Source organism: Falco cherrug, chromosome Z (assembly GCF_023634085.1).
Source record: "Falco cherrug isolate bFalChe1 chromosome Z, bFalChe1.pri, whole genome shotgun sequence".
NCBI lineage: Eukaryota > Metazoa > Chordata > Aves > Falconiformes > Falconidae > Falco > Falco cherrug.
This window is the reverse complement of record NC_073720.1, coordinates 46,955,089-46,970,108: the sequence shown is the minus strand read 5'-3', so window position 1 is coordinate 46,970,108 and position 15,020 is coordinate 46,955,089. Positions and strand designations below refer to the sequence as shown.

General features: G+C 34.3%; 1 protein-coding gene across 1 annotated transcript in view; it reads left to right on the top strand.

The window, feature by feature from the left end:
- CNTNAP4 (contactin associated protein family member 4) overlaps positions 1 to 15,020 on the top strand; it is a 261,311-nt gene that overhangs the window by 34,103 nt on the left and 212,188 nt on the right. Inside the window, exon 2 of the mRNA XM_027815469.2 lies at positions 11,829 to 11,939. Coding sequence (XP_027671270.2) covers positions 11,829 to 11,939 — 111 coding nt within the window. The remainder of the gene's footprint in view (positions 1 to 11,828; positions 11,940 to 15,020) is intronic.

Sequence of the window (15,020 nt, the reverse complement as noted above, 5' to 3'; positions counted from 1 at the left end):
GATTCTATTCTGTACTGCCCTCAGCATTCTCAGACCTCTTGAGATTGACTGCTTGTGCCAGATGGTTTCAAGCAGAGCAGAGTTAGCACTGCGCCTTTGATGGTGATCGTCAGAGGCTATAGCACTAACCTAACTAGTTCTTCTGTCTTTGGCCAAAGCATCAACATAAGTCACTAGTAACATGCCTAGTATTGCTTCACTTTGGAGCTTCCCTCTTAGATTTTATCTTTCATCCAAATGAATTGCTCCTAAATTGTATCTCTGTGATACCTGCTAGAAGGGTTTTGATGTTATTGTTCCTTCCTTTGAAGCGTCAGCTTTGGTAATGGAAGGCAATTGCTTTGTAGTTGAAAATATAACCAGAGATGTTTAAGTCTCATGACACAACTGTAAGTGATATTGTTGGAGATGCTTTAAAAGTTATCTTACTTTAGCTGAGATGCAGTGCCTAACAACTATTGTCTCAAATCCAGTGTGATGCAGAATGCTGCATTAGTCTCCTAATCAAGAACTGTATCTCTGGGCCTTGTGTACAAGGAGTTACTCACGAACTCTTACACTTCTCTTGCAAGGAAGTACTTTACTATGCCAATACAGTGATAATAATACAAAAGTAAATATTGATGAAAGTAGTAAAATCTTGAGACCTTCACATCTTTGACATTCTTACCTATAATCATTTTCCCCTAAACACCATTCCTTCTCCTTCCTCCCACCCTGTTTAATAGCGAGTAGAGTTTTGTTCCTGTAAGTATGTTATCTCTTCACATATAGCCAGATCTGTAGATAAGGAAGATAATTAATAACACATTGCCAGTGAATGGCTTCTTTATTTAGTGTTACTAAATATATAATATTATCACTAAAAATAGAATTACATAGAATATCATGTTTGTTGTACTAAAAATTTGGCTGGGAATCAGTGGCAGAACATAGCTGTCGGTCTGGAGCAGAAAATGAAGTCAAGGGAATTCAGTGTAGCAGCATTCTGTCTGTGGGTGCAACCTTGCAAACTCAGACAAATGCTACCCATTTATAAAGGTCTCCTTGGGGTGACTGCATAAAGCGATTATCATCCAGGAAAAACAGTTAATAAAGTTCTGGTTCTAAAATTAATCTTACAAATGTGACTTCCTTTGATTTGCGAAAGCCTTAGTTGAATAAAAAGAATAATTGTGAATACTTTTTTCTTTGTTTGTTTAAACCATTCCTGAGTTTCTCTATTTATTTAATTGTTAAGAGTGGGTAGTATCTTTCCAAACATGAAGAAGTTTTTATTTGTGGATTGTTTGTTTTGTGTAATGTGATTGTAAGGATGGCTATCTCAGTGACAGTTGATGGGGTTTAATTGAATATGACTCTCCTTCTTTTAATTTCATTGCCTGAGTCCTGAACTGATTTTTAACTTTTTTTTTTTTTTTTTTTTTTTTTTTTTTATTTAGGCACTGAATTATATTCTTTAATTCTTTCTGAAAGAGTTTGGTATAGATTTTGCTTTGAATAAAAAGGAAGTGTTCTTTTCTAACTTCAAATATGAGAATTTTCTTTTCTTGAGTGAAATGCAATCCAATGGAAAATGTCTGTGTTTGAGCAAAGTTCAATTCAATAAAATCAAAGTTAAGCCTATTATTAGAACAAACAAACAATCCCTTTCCCTTTCTGTGTGAATCCTGTCTGCATCTGTCAGTTTAGGAGAAAGAAAAACATCTCCTACATTTTTCTGATAATAAGGTATTTGAAATACTCTGACTTTTAATAAAGATGCTTTTATCTCTCTCAAGAAAAATTTTACTAAACTCTGTGTTATGCCAGCTGAAAAAAAAATAAATTAAATATTCCAAATTTTAAAAACATTATGAGACAGCCCAAAGACATAGAAAATTAAATAATCCAATGAGAAAGTGTAAGATGTATTTCACGTGAAAGGATATTTCATGCTGTTAGAAAATTAGTTTTCAGATATGGCACACCTACACAGGAAAATATGAATGCTGATAATAAAACCTATCTATTCTTGATCAGTATGAAGTATTTTAATTCTAAACTGTAAGTAACTTATTTTTGTTACCTTATTAATACAAATTCTGTTTTGATCTCTCTAAAAATCTTGCTGTTTTACTGCCACACATGCTTGAGATACTTTCAACATACATTAAAAATTGCATTAGTCTCACTGCTTTTCACAGAACAAACCCATACTTATTAATACAATATATTAGCACCTTTTAATATTAACAATTTTTTCAGCCTGTATTCTGTTGCCATCTTTTTGATGTTGCTGTATTTTTTATGTTGCCAGCATCAAAACTCAATGGCAATAAACAATTTAATGAAAGTTCTTTTAATAGTAATATTAAATAAACAGTATTAGTTTGAGTATATACAACTAGGCAAGGGCCCGTAAGATCTCACAGGTTTCAGATTCTGTTGATGTTTAAGAATGTGATCTATTTAATCTTGCCAGTTTTAACTCTTATTTGGTAAAAATTATGCTTTTAAGTTAAAATAGACAAGATATTTGCCTATCTAGTAGAAGGTATGCCATCCTACTTTCTTGATCACACCTTAGACAAGTTGATGTTTAGATTAGTGTATTTGTTTATTTTGATTATTTGTATAGTGTATTTGCTTAATTAATAGATTTTGCTGTATGTCTTTAAAGTGAGTAACAAAAGCCTAACAGAAAATAACCCATTTGTCCAATCACCTCTCAGTTCTAATTTATCCTACTCAAATATTTTATTGAATCATATACACTTTCAGCACTGATTCACAGACACAAAATGTAATTGGAATCTATAAAAAAATACAGAGTTGATTCAATAGTCATGGAACTTAAAAATACAGACTTCTTTGGTCTCAGGGCACTAGGAATTAGAAGTGAAGTTATAGTGACAGAATTTCACTAGAATTGGATCATAGACTGAAGATTTCTAGAAAAGACCAAAAGAATCGAGAGTAAGCTAACTCAGTTATTATCAGTATGTCTTTAACATCAATTAAAAGCTGTTGACTCTTGAGTTGATTTCTGGGTGCTAAGAACAAGCAAGTTCTTAATTTCACTTTATTAAAACTAATAAGATTACCCCACGATTTTCATGCTTCTTTTTCCTAAACTATGAAAAAAAATGGTTCAAGAAATCAAATATAAATAAAAATTAAAAACAAATAAATAAAAACCTAAAAGGAAAGCATAATTCATGGCTGTAAGAACCATGCTAGCTCTTGAAAGTTTATTGCAAGGCATGAATCTTTGCAAATATCTGTTTGGAAACAGAATTTCATTACACTTCCAGTCTTTTATCATTAAATTTTGATCTATGTAACTGCAGCCTTTATTTTCTTCATTCTAGTCTGATTTTTAAGTTCTCTATATACAGTTACAAAGACTTTCAGACATCTGGACACCAACTAGGTGGTCAGTAAGCACAGATGAAATTTGGCTTTTTGTACTCAATTCCAGTTCTTGATCCCTCCTTGGCATGAAATAAGTGCAGTTTTGAAATGTGAATGACTCCTTGAAAGGAAGGAAATGTAACATTACATGTTTTTTGTTAAGGTAAACATCACATGCCTGATGTGAATAGTATATCAGGAACAATTAATTGCTAAGTGTCAGAATCCTGTGCTGAATTTGAGTGAACGGTTAGTCTATAAAGGTTAACAATTTTATCCAAAACCTGGAAGATTTTGTTTCAAATTCACGAAAAGAATCAGCTCTGCAGTGAAGGTTATCTCCTTGATAAATCATACTTCACAATCACAAATAAACTGTTACAAAAGCCTGAAGATATTTATTCTCTTATCTTGGGCAATCAACACCCCTGCTTCTCCCTCCACCCTCCTCCAAGCAATAGCTGAAATCTATTAATTAAAAGTCATGTTTAGAATAATAATAAAAAAAGTAATAATACCTCTAATAAAAAAATCAGTCTGGGCCAATGTCTTGCTTTTGGCTGCCATAGAGTTAATTCTCTTTTCAGAGGCTGGTACAAGGCTGTGTCTTGGAATTAGTATGAGAACAATGTTGATAGGACACTGAAGGTTTTTGTTGTTGCTCCGTGATGTTTATACTAAATCAAGAACTTTTCAGTTTCTTGGGCCCTGCCAGCGAGAGGGCTGGAGGGGCAGGGGACATTGGGAGGGGACACAGCCAGGACAGGTGACCCAAACTAGCCAAAGGGATATTCCATACCATGTGACGTCATGCTGAGTATATGAACTGGGGGGAGCTGGCCAGGGCCTTGTGAATGCTGGCTCAAGGACTGGCTGGGCATCAGTCAGCGGGTGGTGAGCAGCTGTACTGTGCATCACCTGTTTTTTTTTCTCCTTTTGGATTTTATTCCTCTTTCCCTCCCTTATCTTGTCATTACAATACTTGTTGTTGTTATTATTATAATATTTAGTTTTATTTCAATTAGTCAAGTGTTATCTCAACCCACAAGTTTTTCCCTCCTGGTTACCTCCCCATCCCACGAGGAAGGGGGACAGTGATTGAGCTTCTGTATGGTTCTTAGTGGCCAGATGGGGTTAAACCATGATAGCCAATCACCAATGAAACGTCAAATGGTGGGTCAACATTTTTCCAAGTAATACGTAGCTGAAAATGCCTAGCAAACCTTAGTAAAGGAAACCACTGTGAGCTTCTCTGCCTTATATGCAGTTCAAATGGAATATGTGGAACTGCCTAAAAACATTCCACAAAATGTACTGAAGAGTAGAAAAGGGAAACACTAGCTGCTAAGAACCACTTCAAGGAGTTTGTAGAGGCATGCATGAAACTGTAACTTTTCTAGTTAGGTCTTTTCTCAGTTCTTACCTACAAAAGGGCAGCGGTGGACCCAGATGAAGTGCTTGGGTTCTCTCAACAAGAATAGCTTATTATGGGTCAGGAAAGAAATGCAAAAGAACCATATGGCAGCAGCAACAACCACAGGCTGGTTTCATATTAAGTGACGAGTTGTGCAGATTGAAGGCCTGAAACTAACCTGATCTAATTGTCTGTAAATCTGTCAACTTGACTCCTTCTTATTATTTTTATCCTCATTGATGAAGAGTTCACTGTGATCGTGATCAGCATAATGGTCAGTACCTCTCAGCAAAAGAAGCAGAGGCACATCTCTTTTTATCTATGTCACATGAATCTCATTAAAGTCAATGAATCTTTTGAAACTAATTACAAGCCTGCACATGGACTGAAGACTAAATTACCAAAATTAACATATTTAAAGGTTTAGCTAAGTAAAATGAGATACGTGGTCACTCATAGGGAAAATTAAAAAAAAAATCTTTTATAAACAGTATATGGGCTTCAGGATATTGGGTCTTCAAAATAATAGGAAAAGGAATACTTTGAAGTCTACATGACTGAATCATAGATTTAATACACAGCTATTGCAGAGTAGTTTTTGTGTCATCTTTTCTTAGGTTTTAAGAAGTACTGGTCTGCTTGATACAATACGATATACACTATTTTTAAGACCCTCCCTCCTCTTCATCAAGTTTTTGATCATAGATGTTCATTTATTCAAATCTGAGTGAATTAATGGCAGCAAAGTTGATGCTTCCTAAGCATTGCAGCTCGCATGCATGGGAAAGATGAACATTAATAAATTTCTTAGAGACTCACAGAATTATTATTTCTTCCATCCTGTTCCACTAACGCTGCATTTCCAGTTCTCCTTAGCTAGTTTGTCTGATGATTAGACATTCAGTTTTCCATGACTAAGGAAAGATTGTTAATCTTTCTTTGATTTGTTTTTTTTTTATTGTTTTCATGTAGCCTACTGGAACATCTTTTTTTTTGGTGTTTGGGTTTTTTGGGGGGGAGGGGGTGGGGGGGTGTTAACATTAAAAAGGGTGTTACTCTGCTCATTAGGCACTCGATATTTCCTCTGAGTTCTTGATAAAGTTGAAAAACTTAATAGTATTTTAGGGAAGTCAGTCATTATAAACTTTCTTCCCTCTTTGCTACCTTTGTCCTGCTTTACTAGAAGTTTAATAGTTTATTAAGGAATTGGCAGTTCTTGTTTTTTGAGGAAGTTTTGAGTAAACTAAATTTTAAGGAAAAAAGTGTATACAACAATATAATAGCTGAAATTAATTTCATTAACAAGTTAAATTAGAGAAATTAATTGAGAGGAACCAAATCAAGTTCAACAAAGGCAAGTGTAGGGTCCTGCACCTGGGAAGGAATCACCACATGCACCGGTACAGGCTATGGATTTACCTGCTGGAGCACAGCTCTGCGGAGAAGGACCTGGGAGTTCTGGAGGACAGCAAGTTGCCCATGAGCCAGCAGTGTGATCCTGTGGGCAAGAGGGACAATGGGATCCTGGAGTGCATTGGGAGAAGCGTGGCCAGTGGGTTGAGAGAGGTGATCCTGCCCCTCTGCTCTGACCTGTTGAGGCCGCATGCTGTGTCCAGTGCTGGGGTCTCCAGTTCAGGAGACACAGGGAACTACTGGAGAGGGGCCAGTGGAGAGCTACAAAGATAATGAGGGTATTGGAGCATCTCTCTTATAAGGAAAGACTGAGAAATCTAGGCCTGTTTAACCTGGAGAAGACTGAGAGGGGATCTTGTTAATGCATAGAAATACCTTCAGGGTGAGTGCTAACAAGATGGGGCCAGACTCTTTCTAGTAGTGTCCAGCAAGAGTATAACAGGCAACAGGCACAAACTGCAACACAGGTGGTTCCATTTAATATGAGGAAAAAATTCTCAACTTTGAGGGTGGCCGAGCACTGGCACAGGCTGCCCAGAGAGGTTGTGGAGACTCCTTCTCTGGAGACATTCAAAACCCATCTGGATGCAGTTTTGTGCAGCCTGCTCTAAATGAACCAGGTTTAGCAGGAGGTTCAATTAGATGATCTCCAGAGTTCCTTTCCAAACCTGACCATTCTGCGACTCTATGATTCTGTGAAATTGAAATATGTCATTTTGTGTATGCTTTTGTGTTGGGATCTTTTAGTTCAAATTAGGATATATTTTGAATAAAGTCTGGATGTAATACACTTAGATAATTATCATCAGAATATTGCATGTCAACTTGTAGTAACTGAGCACTGGACTCTGACATTTTCTTATGCAAATTTGCACTCAAATTGGAATGCATGAAAATCTGTGAGTCTATATTACAAAGCAAGCTGAAAACTTAGATGAAAAAGAGCAGCCTGACTGCTACATTCAAAATAAGACCAGTGCCGTATATTCTTGATGCTGCAAAAGAGGAAAGAAGGTTTGTGCCTGTAAATGACGTTGTGGTGTGAAAATATACACTTACGCATCATGAAGAAATAAATCCCAGATTGTCCCAGTATTCTACTGTTTTTATTGCTATTTTTATTTTTATTTTAGCAAGCTGCTGCTTTGGTCAAAGGTACAAAATTTATTTGATGAATCTTTGTATTATAAGCATAACTTTGATAACTGCTTTACAACATGATATCCTATTTGAACTCCATCTTTTGTAGATCATATGGCATAAACTATGTAAATTATAGTATCACTCTATAAATAATTTCTTGGTTTACTCTGAATTTACATAGTAAGATAGTATTTGAAGCTGAATAGGTATACTTTGTACATGCAACACTTGAAGTTTTATTCCTATAAAATGCCTCAGTTGCTTTATAGATTTGATTAAATCTGCACTGGAGCTCTTTATATATGGAAAGGTATGCCTTACATAGCTTGAATCTTTCTTCATTTGGTGATGAAACAGGTAATATATTTTTGCTTATATATCTTTCCCCCATTTGCACATTCTTGCTTTTTTTTTTTTTTTTTTACCAGTTGCACTTCAGTTTTTCACCTCTTATTCCCACAGTAATGACTTCCTGTCCTTTTGAATATTAATAATTTCAGACTTTTTTTTTAAACAGCAACTGTTACAACTCATGTCAGTATACGGCATTAACCAACCCTAGTATTTCACAATTATTCTTCACTCTTCTCCATAGGCCTGAGCTTGATTTTATTCTCTACATTAGTATCAGACAATTCAATACATATTTTTTCCTTCTCAAAGCCTTATTTGATACCAAATTTTTGTGCATATTGCAGAAACCTGTGGTTTTGTTTACATTTTTGACACAATTAGCTATTGTTTAAAAAGAAGATTTATCACAAAAATATCATTAAAAAGTTGTATGATACATAGCTTTTAACTAAAATTCTTTGGTTTAAAATTCATATTAGAATAGACTGCTTAGGTATTCATTTAACCTGGAGGAAAACTCTAGACTGCCTTCAGCAGTGAGGTCAGTTCTGTTGTACACAGGGTGTCCAAGAGACATGAAGAGCTAACCAGTAGCATGTTGGAAAACACTGAGTTCAAACTGTGTTTCTTTGTGTGGCATGTCTTCTACTGTATATGAAATCATATAGAATTGTCATACTCAACAGATTATGTTTTTATTTGCTTTTATTAAATTTGAGAAACAAATCAATATTGACCAATTGGTTCCTGTCAATTTCTGCAAAGTATTTTGGATCTAATTCTGGGATTCTCGCTAAATTATGAGTTACATTGCACACTGTAAGGTGCAACAAGAATAAGTTTTAAGCAACGTGTGCTAAGCAATAAAAAATAAGTTGATATGAAGTTATTTTCCTGAAATAAAGCATAGCTGCTATTGTAAAAGAATGTATAATTATTCAGAGTATATCTATTTGTGATACTTTGCTAATTTCTTTTTAATCACTATTGTGTAAAAGCAAAAATATGTCTTGCACTCTTGAATTTTTTACATCTTGTGTATATTCAACTGTTTATGTATCTTTCCATTATAAATTAAGATTGAAACAAATTATTATAGGATAAATACTATGTAAGTGCTCTGAGTTCTTCTGAGAATGTCACAAAACAATAGATGAGTGTCACAGAAATACGTGTATTAGACCATCTAGGAAGAATAATGCAGTACCACTGATTCGTTTCCAAGTTGCAGATTAGGAGAAAAAACAGTGAAAAGTGTAGTCAGCAGAAGCAAATAATACAAAGGCAGCTGTCTTATCTATCCAGTGGAAATGTTTTTTTTTTTTTTCCCTTCTGAATTAAAAAGTTATGAAGACAGACAGAACCAGAGATGTTTTAAAAATAATGTATTTGCTGTCGTTTATATACTAGTGTCTGTAAATAATAATCCCATAGTCTTAGTCCTGATGATTCATTTCATAAAACATGCACCCTTCACCAGAAAAGAAAAGTTGAAAATATGAGGCATATGAAGGTGGTGAAACGTTCTACTGTGTCTACCTTTGGAGTTCTCAGTACAGAAAAAAACATGAACCTATTGGTGTGGGTGCAGAGAAGGGCCATAAAAATGATCAGAGGGTTGGAACACTTCTTCTGTGAGGAAAGCCTGAGAGAGTTGGGGTTGTTCAGCCTGGAAAAGAGAAGGCTTCGGGGAGACTTTATGTGGCCTTTCAGTTCCTAAAGGAGGCATATAAAGAAAGGCGGGGACAGACTTTTTAGTAGGGCCTGTTTTGGTAGGACAAGGGGTAATGTTTATACTAAAAGGGGGTAGATTCAGACAACATATAAGGAAGAAAGCTTTTATGATGAGGGTGTTGAAACACAAGAACAAGTTGCCAAGAGAGGTGGTAGGTGCCCCATCCCTGGAAACATTCCAAGGTCAGGCTGGACGGAGCTTTGAGAACCTGGTTTAGTTGAAAGGGGTTGGACTAGATGACATTTAACGGTCTCTTCCAACTCAAACCATTCTGTGATTCTATGATTATATGATTCTAAGTCATGTACATAGAAATGGGGTAAAATGCCTTTTGATTCTTTCCTCTTGATTTTCATCTTGCTATCTAAGCTTACAATGTAGGCTTTGACAGTAGAGAAAGGATCAGTGGTATTTGAAGCACTCTCTTGCGTCAAAAGTGTAAGTAGCTCTCTGCGTGAAACACAGCAGCGTGCTACTCTTTTCTTTCTCGTATAGTTTATGACTAATAAGTCTTTTTTATTTTCTGTGCTGTAAAGAAACCTTTCACTAATGAGATCCTTTTCTAAGACTTACTAGTGCAATGCATTTGCTCATAAGATTAAATCTTGTTTCCTTTCATTTTTTCTGCTTCTATGCTTAGCAGTTGGACAATTTTTCCCAAGTAGCACAGCCTCTTTCACCATCTAAACTGTGGATAATGAAGTGAAAAACGAGCTTGTGGTTAGACAATAACGAGTAGTTATAAAATGTTGCAGTTTGTATTATAGAAGGCTAGATCAGGTAATAAACTTATGAAAGTAAATAATTTTAATTGTGAGGTACTCCGAATTTGGTAGAAGCATGGTATATATGAGTTTATCAAGACCAATTAATTTTGTTTGTTTGGGTTTTTTTGTTGTTGTTTTGGTTTGGTTTTTTTAGTGACTGGGTATTATTTATGGGATTTGAGAGCACTTCTAACTGTAGCAATCGTCATCAGTATCAGGCCTTCTCTTTAGGAAGGGTTTTGTTTAAAGAACCAAATGAACCAACATTTTTAAAAAAATAATTTTTGAAGGTGAACAAAAAACCCTGTTGAGACATTGATATAAAAGTCTTGCTGCTCAATAGAAATGTCCATAATTATTCAGCGGAAGCCCTTAATTATCACCAAGTCAGGAGAAGATTTTGTAATTATTAATATTTATGGTTTTGACAGTGGAAATGTGGTAGACAAACAGAAGTGTTAAAAGGAGGACTCACCTGTGACTTCTCCTTATCAGTTCCATCCAGAGGATGTGTTTCTCCTAAAAAGAACCATTTCGTAAACACTAATAATTTATGTAATTTCCTCTTATTTTCTAGAGCGACAGATGCCAGCACAGTATAGCTAGGGAAAGACTTGCTCACACTTCTAGTGTTTTAAAGTCAGTCTTCTTTCAGCTAAATCCAGAACAGTTATTGATTCTCAATTTATAATTTTCAAATTTAAATGGAGAATGAACACATGCCGTGTATAGTAATTGAGGTGGAGAGGCATTTAACACCCAAAGTATTGATTAGCATTTGCTTGCTTATGCACCATTGATTGTGAACTGCAGTTAAGTCTCTCTTTGAAGCACTCAGGTTTAAGTCTGTATGATGTTAGGACTTGCATACTAATATCTGAGTGATAATGATTTTGTGCTGTGTCTTTATCAAACATGTATACCCTTGGCAAAGCAAAAGATTTTCCATTTTTGTCATTCTTACAGTGCTTAAAAGGGATGATATTATGTTATATTTTATTTCATTTGGTTGGAGTCTTTTTGGTGGTGGGGGTTTTTTTGTTGTTTGTTTGGTTTTTTGTTTTTGTTTTTTGTTTTTTAATAAATATATTTAATGTGATTGCACATTAAATGTGATTGCACAGAGCTGTGCTGGCATCAGGTCTAAAGAAAATAAAGAGTACATGCTGAGGTTATAGCTTAATGCTACAACCAGGACTAGAAGGCATGCGTTGCTATTCACATAAATAATATGGGCGAGCTGTTAACCTTTAATCAGTATGACTGATCTCAAAAGTTAGGTTAGAAGAGGGCAAGTACATCCAGTTGAAGAACATAATAAATCATACCCTAGTGGTATCATGAAATATTGGATCAAAAAAAAATAACTAACCAACAAACAACACCCCCCCAAAAAAAAAAAAAAAAAAAAAAAAAAAAAAAGAGAAATGGTGGGCTGCCTTGGTACTGATGCTTTTACATACAACAGAACAAGAGGAATTATTAAGAGATATGCTGCTTTCAGGTACAGGGTTGATTCAGGTATTTTTCTAGTGTTCTTTTTGGATGCAGTTACAGTAAGTGGTGATCATTGTATTAATCTGAATATGATATTTTTCACTGGCAGATAATTGTGATGATCCGTTGGTGTCTGCTTTGCCTCAGTCATCATTCAGTAGTTCATCAGAGCTGTCTAGCAGTCACAGCCCTGGATTTGCAAGGCTTAATCGAAGAGAGGGTGAGTGCAATTTATCAGTTGATTGATGATATGCCTTTACAAGACTTTTTTAAAGGATTTTTTGAACCTGTGCACATTATTAAAATGATACATAGTGAACATATTCTGTGATATTGGGACTGGTTAGAGTTACTTTTCTTGTTTTAAGGAGAATGGGAAGTTAAAACAGTCTCAAAGAATTCATTTGGCCAAGTACACTAAGCTTTTAGTGGTAAAATTATACATTCAGACACTTGTGAACATTTTACTAATTTTAATGTAAACTTTTCATCATGACTGATCCCAAAATCTTCATGTAATTTTCTAAAATAAAATGTAAACATCTTTGGACATATATTTTTGCCACTCCTACAACATTTTTTTTTTTTTTCCTAACAAGGCAATAATAACATAAATAAGATCGTTTCTCTTGGAGGACAAATAGAAGCAGAAATATATGAATGGCATTGGTAAATGCAGATTCCTTTTGGAAAGACATAACCAGATATTCAGGAAATATTTTTGAGAAACTGTTTAATCTTTTTTTCTGACAATTTAAAATCTTGATTATTGTAGTTTTATTTCCTCACTGAGCCTAGTATCTTATTATGCTAATTCACTGACACTGTAACAAACTACATAACTGGCATATGGTCCACATTTTTACTAAAGTGAAGTAAACTTGCTGGTTAAGATATTATTTATGTTATACCTCTACCTAAGTATGTGGAGAGCTCTGTATCATTTCTAGTTGTCTCACTTTCTTTGATATAGTAATTAGACATACTTTTTCAGTATTTTTGGTCACTTATGGGACACTTTCTTTTGCTAAATGTAATTCAACTTTGATAGCATTGTTATTTTTGTCTTTTCTGACATGTAGCTAAAACATTTGAACATGGGTATGTCAGAAGATCTAGAGATTAGCCATTTTAGCTAAAGTTTAGTGGTAACTAAAATCCTTATAATTTGTGTCAAGGATAATCTAGGAATAAGAAATGATTAATTTCTTTTAATTACTTTAAACATGTTTTCTGCTCTTAATGAAAACAGTCATATTTTCTGCATGAAGCTTTTTCACACTATCTATTAGCTTATGTAAAATGTCAGAAAATGGATTTAAACTGTCAAGACATGTCACATTAGACTTTGTGCTTTGTTTGTGACCTATTTATAATAAGTAATTATGTTCAAAAGTCATGTTAACAATATATTTAAGTACACTGAATATTAAAAAACTAGAAATTAACTTTGAAATACTTTGAAATCTCTGTCATCAGCCTCATTAGGTAAGTATCTAAGAAACTCAGTCATTCCTGTCAAGAACATATTAACGGCAATTTTTCTTCTTTTTCCCTAGCATATCACCAAAATTCTTGGTCATAATATCACAGCCCTAATGCTATGGGGAATAAATATCTTTAGGAAGGGTTTGTTTTTTTAAAAAAAACAGAGGAATATGGTCTTATTAATAAACAGAATCTCACTTGATAACATACCTAAAAATAATATTCTGCTTTAAAACTATGGCTTTAAAAACAGCTAAACGTGGGTTGAAATTAAATCAGTTTAGATACTCAAGAGCATATGTTGCTATTTCAAATCATCTTTGGTGTTTGTAAATAAATTGTGATCCACCGGGTAGTCTAAGTTCAAGCAAGTTACGAAGCTCAGCTTCCCACCTATTGGAAAGCTGTCTGACAAAGTAAGCATAGTGGCTGGAGCTGCTATATGGGCTTACGGGAGAAGAAACTCTATAGACACTGACTTCTGTTTATTCCCCATAAGGAAGCAAGAAAGAAAGTGATTCAAAGGTGCAGTTCTGGAAAACCTCACAATTATTGTCTCTCAGGTTACAATCTAGTCTTAATAATTCAGCATTAATGCAGACAATAAGAACCATGCTGGTTATTTAGAGCCATTCAAATACATCCAGTTCTCCTCATTTATTTATTTATTTATTATATTTTTAAAACAATATATATAATTGGTAAGTACGTAAATGAAATCTTAAGAACATTTTGCACTATCAAGAACATTTCCATTCCTGAAACTCCATGATTTAGTGAAACACTTGCTATGTACTCATAGGAAATCTATAGCAAAAAAAGGGATATACCAATCTATTTCATTGTTCCAGTGTACCAATTTGATAAGCACAAACTTCTGTTTTGAATGAAGTTGTGATGTTAAAGAAAATTATATATTGTTAACTTAATTTGAAGTAATATGTGCTCTTAAAATCTTAACATGTGAGCTCTCATCAAACAGTATATTGGTCTCCCCAAAAATGTAGAATTAAAAACTTTTAAAAATTATCTTTTATCACATGCTCTGAAGTTGTTTGTACCATGTTTTGATGCATTTTTTCTAGATATATAATTTCCTTCACATTGCCCTGGAGTTTGTGCATATATTAAAAATGCTTATAGCTTTATGTCTGGTATTTCACCACCTCATGTAGATACAAAGCAACAGGTTGCCTAATTAGAAGATTCCTAGCTCTCTTGTCTTCCCATTCCATGTACCTTATGATTGATTTACTTAATAGGGTACAGTTTTGAATGCCTTATTCATTTGCTGTGTTCAAATATTTTGTTGGTTAAATAACTTATGACCGGAACATTTGGTTAGGTACCTTTTGGTTCATTCAGACATAATTCTATGTAATTGTGTAGAAGAAGTGAGCTGAAAATTTTCTTCAGTCTTTAATAAATTAATCTTAAATGAATTAGTCTTAATTTACGTTTTCTTTTTTTCAGTAAGAGTAGAGACTTGGTACTTACTACAGAACAAGGAATACCTTTTCTATACTGAACCTCTATTTAACTCTTTCCTGTGAGTTTTCAGGGGAAAACCTGACTAGTTTTGTAGGTGTATGTACATGGCAGTTTTGTTTGCATGGAATAAATCAAGTCTTTATATGTATGTGGTTATAAGCAAATGGATTTAGTCACACAGGAAATGGTTGTTAACCTATATAGATAGACTGGAAAAAAAGATCTGTTATTAGGAGAGTATGACTTGGATTGCTGTGTTGTCAGCAATCTCATGGAAGCAATGAACACATCATTACCGTTTCAAAATAAATTGTCTGAAAAA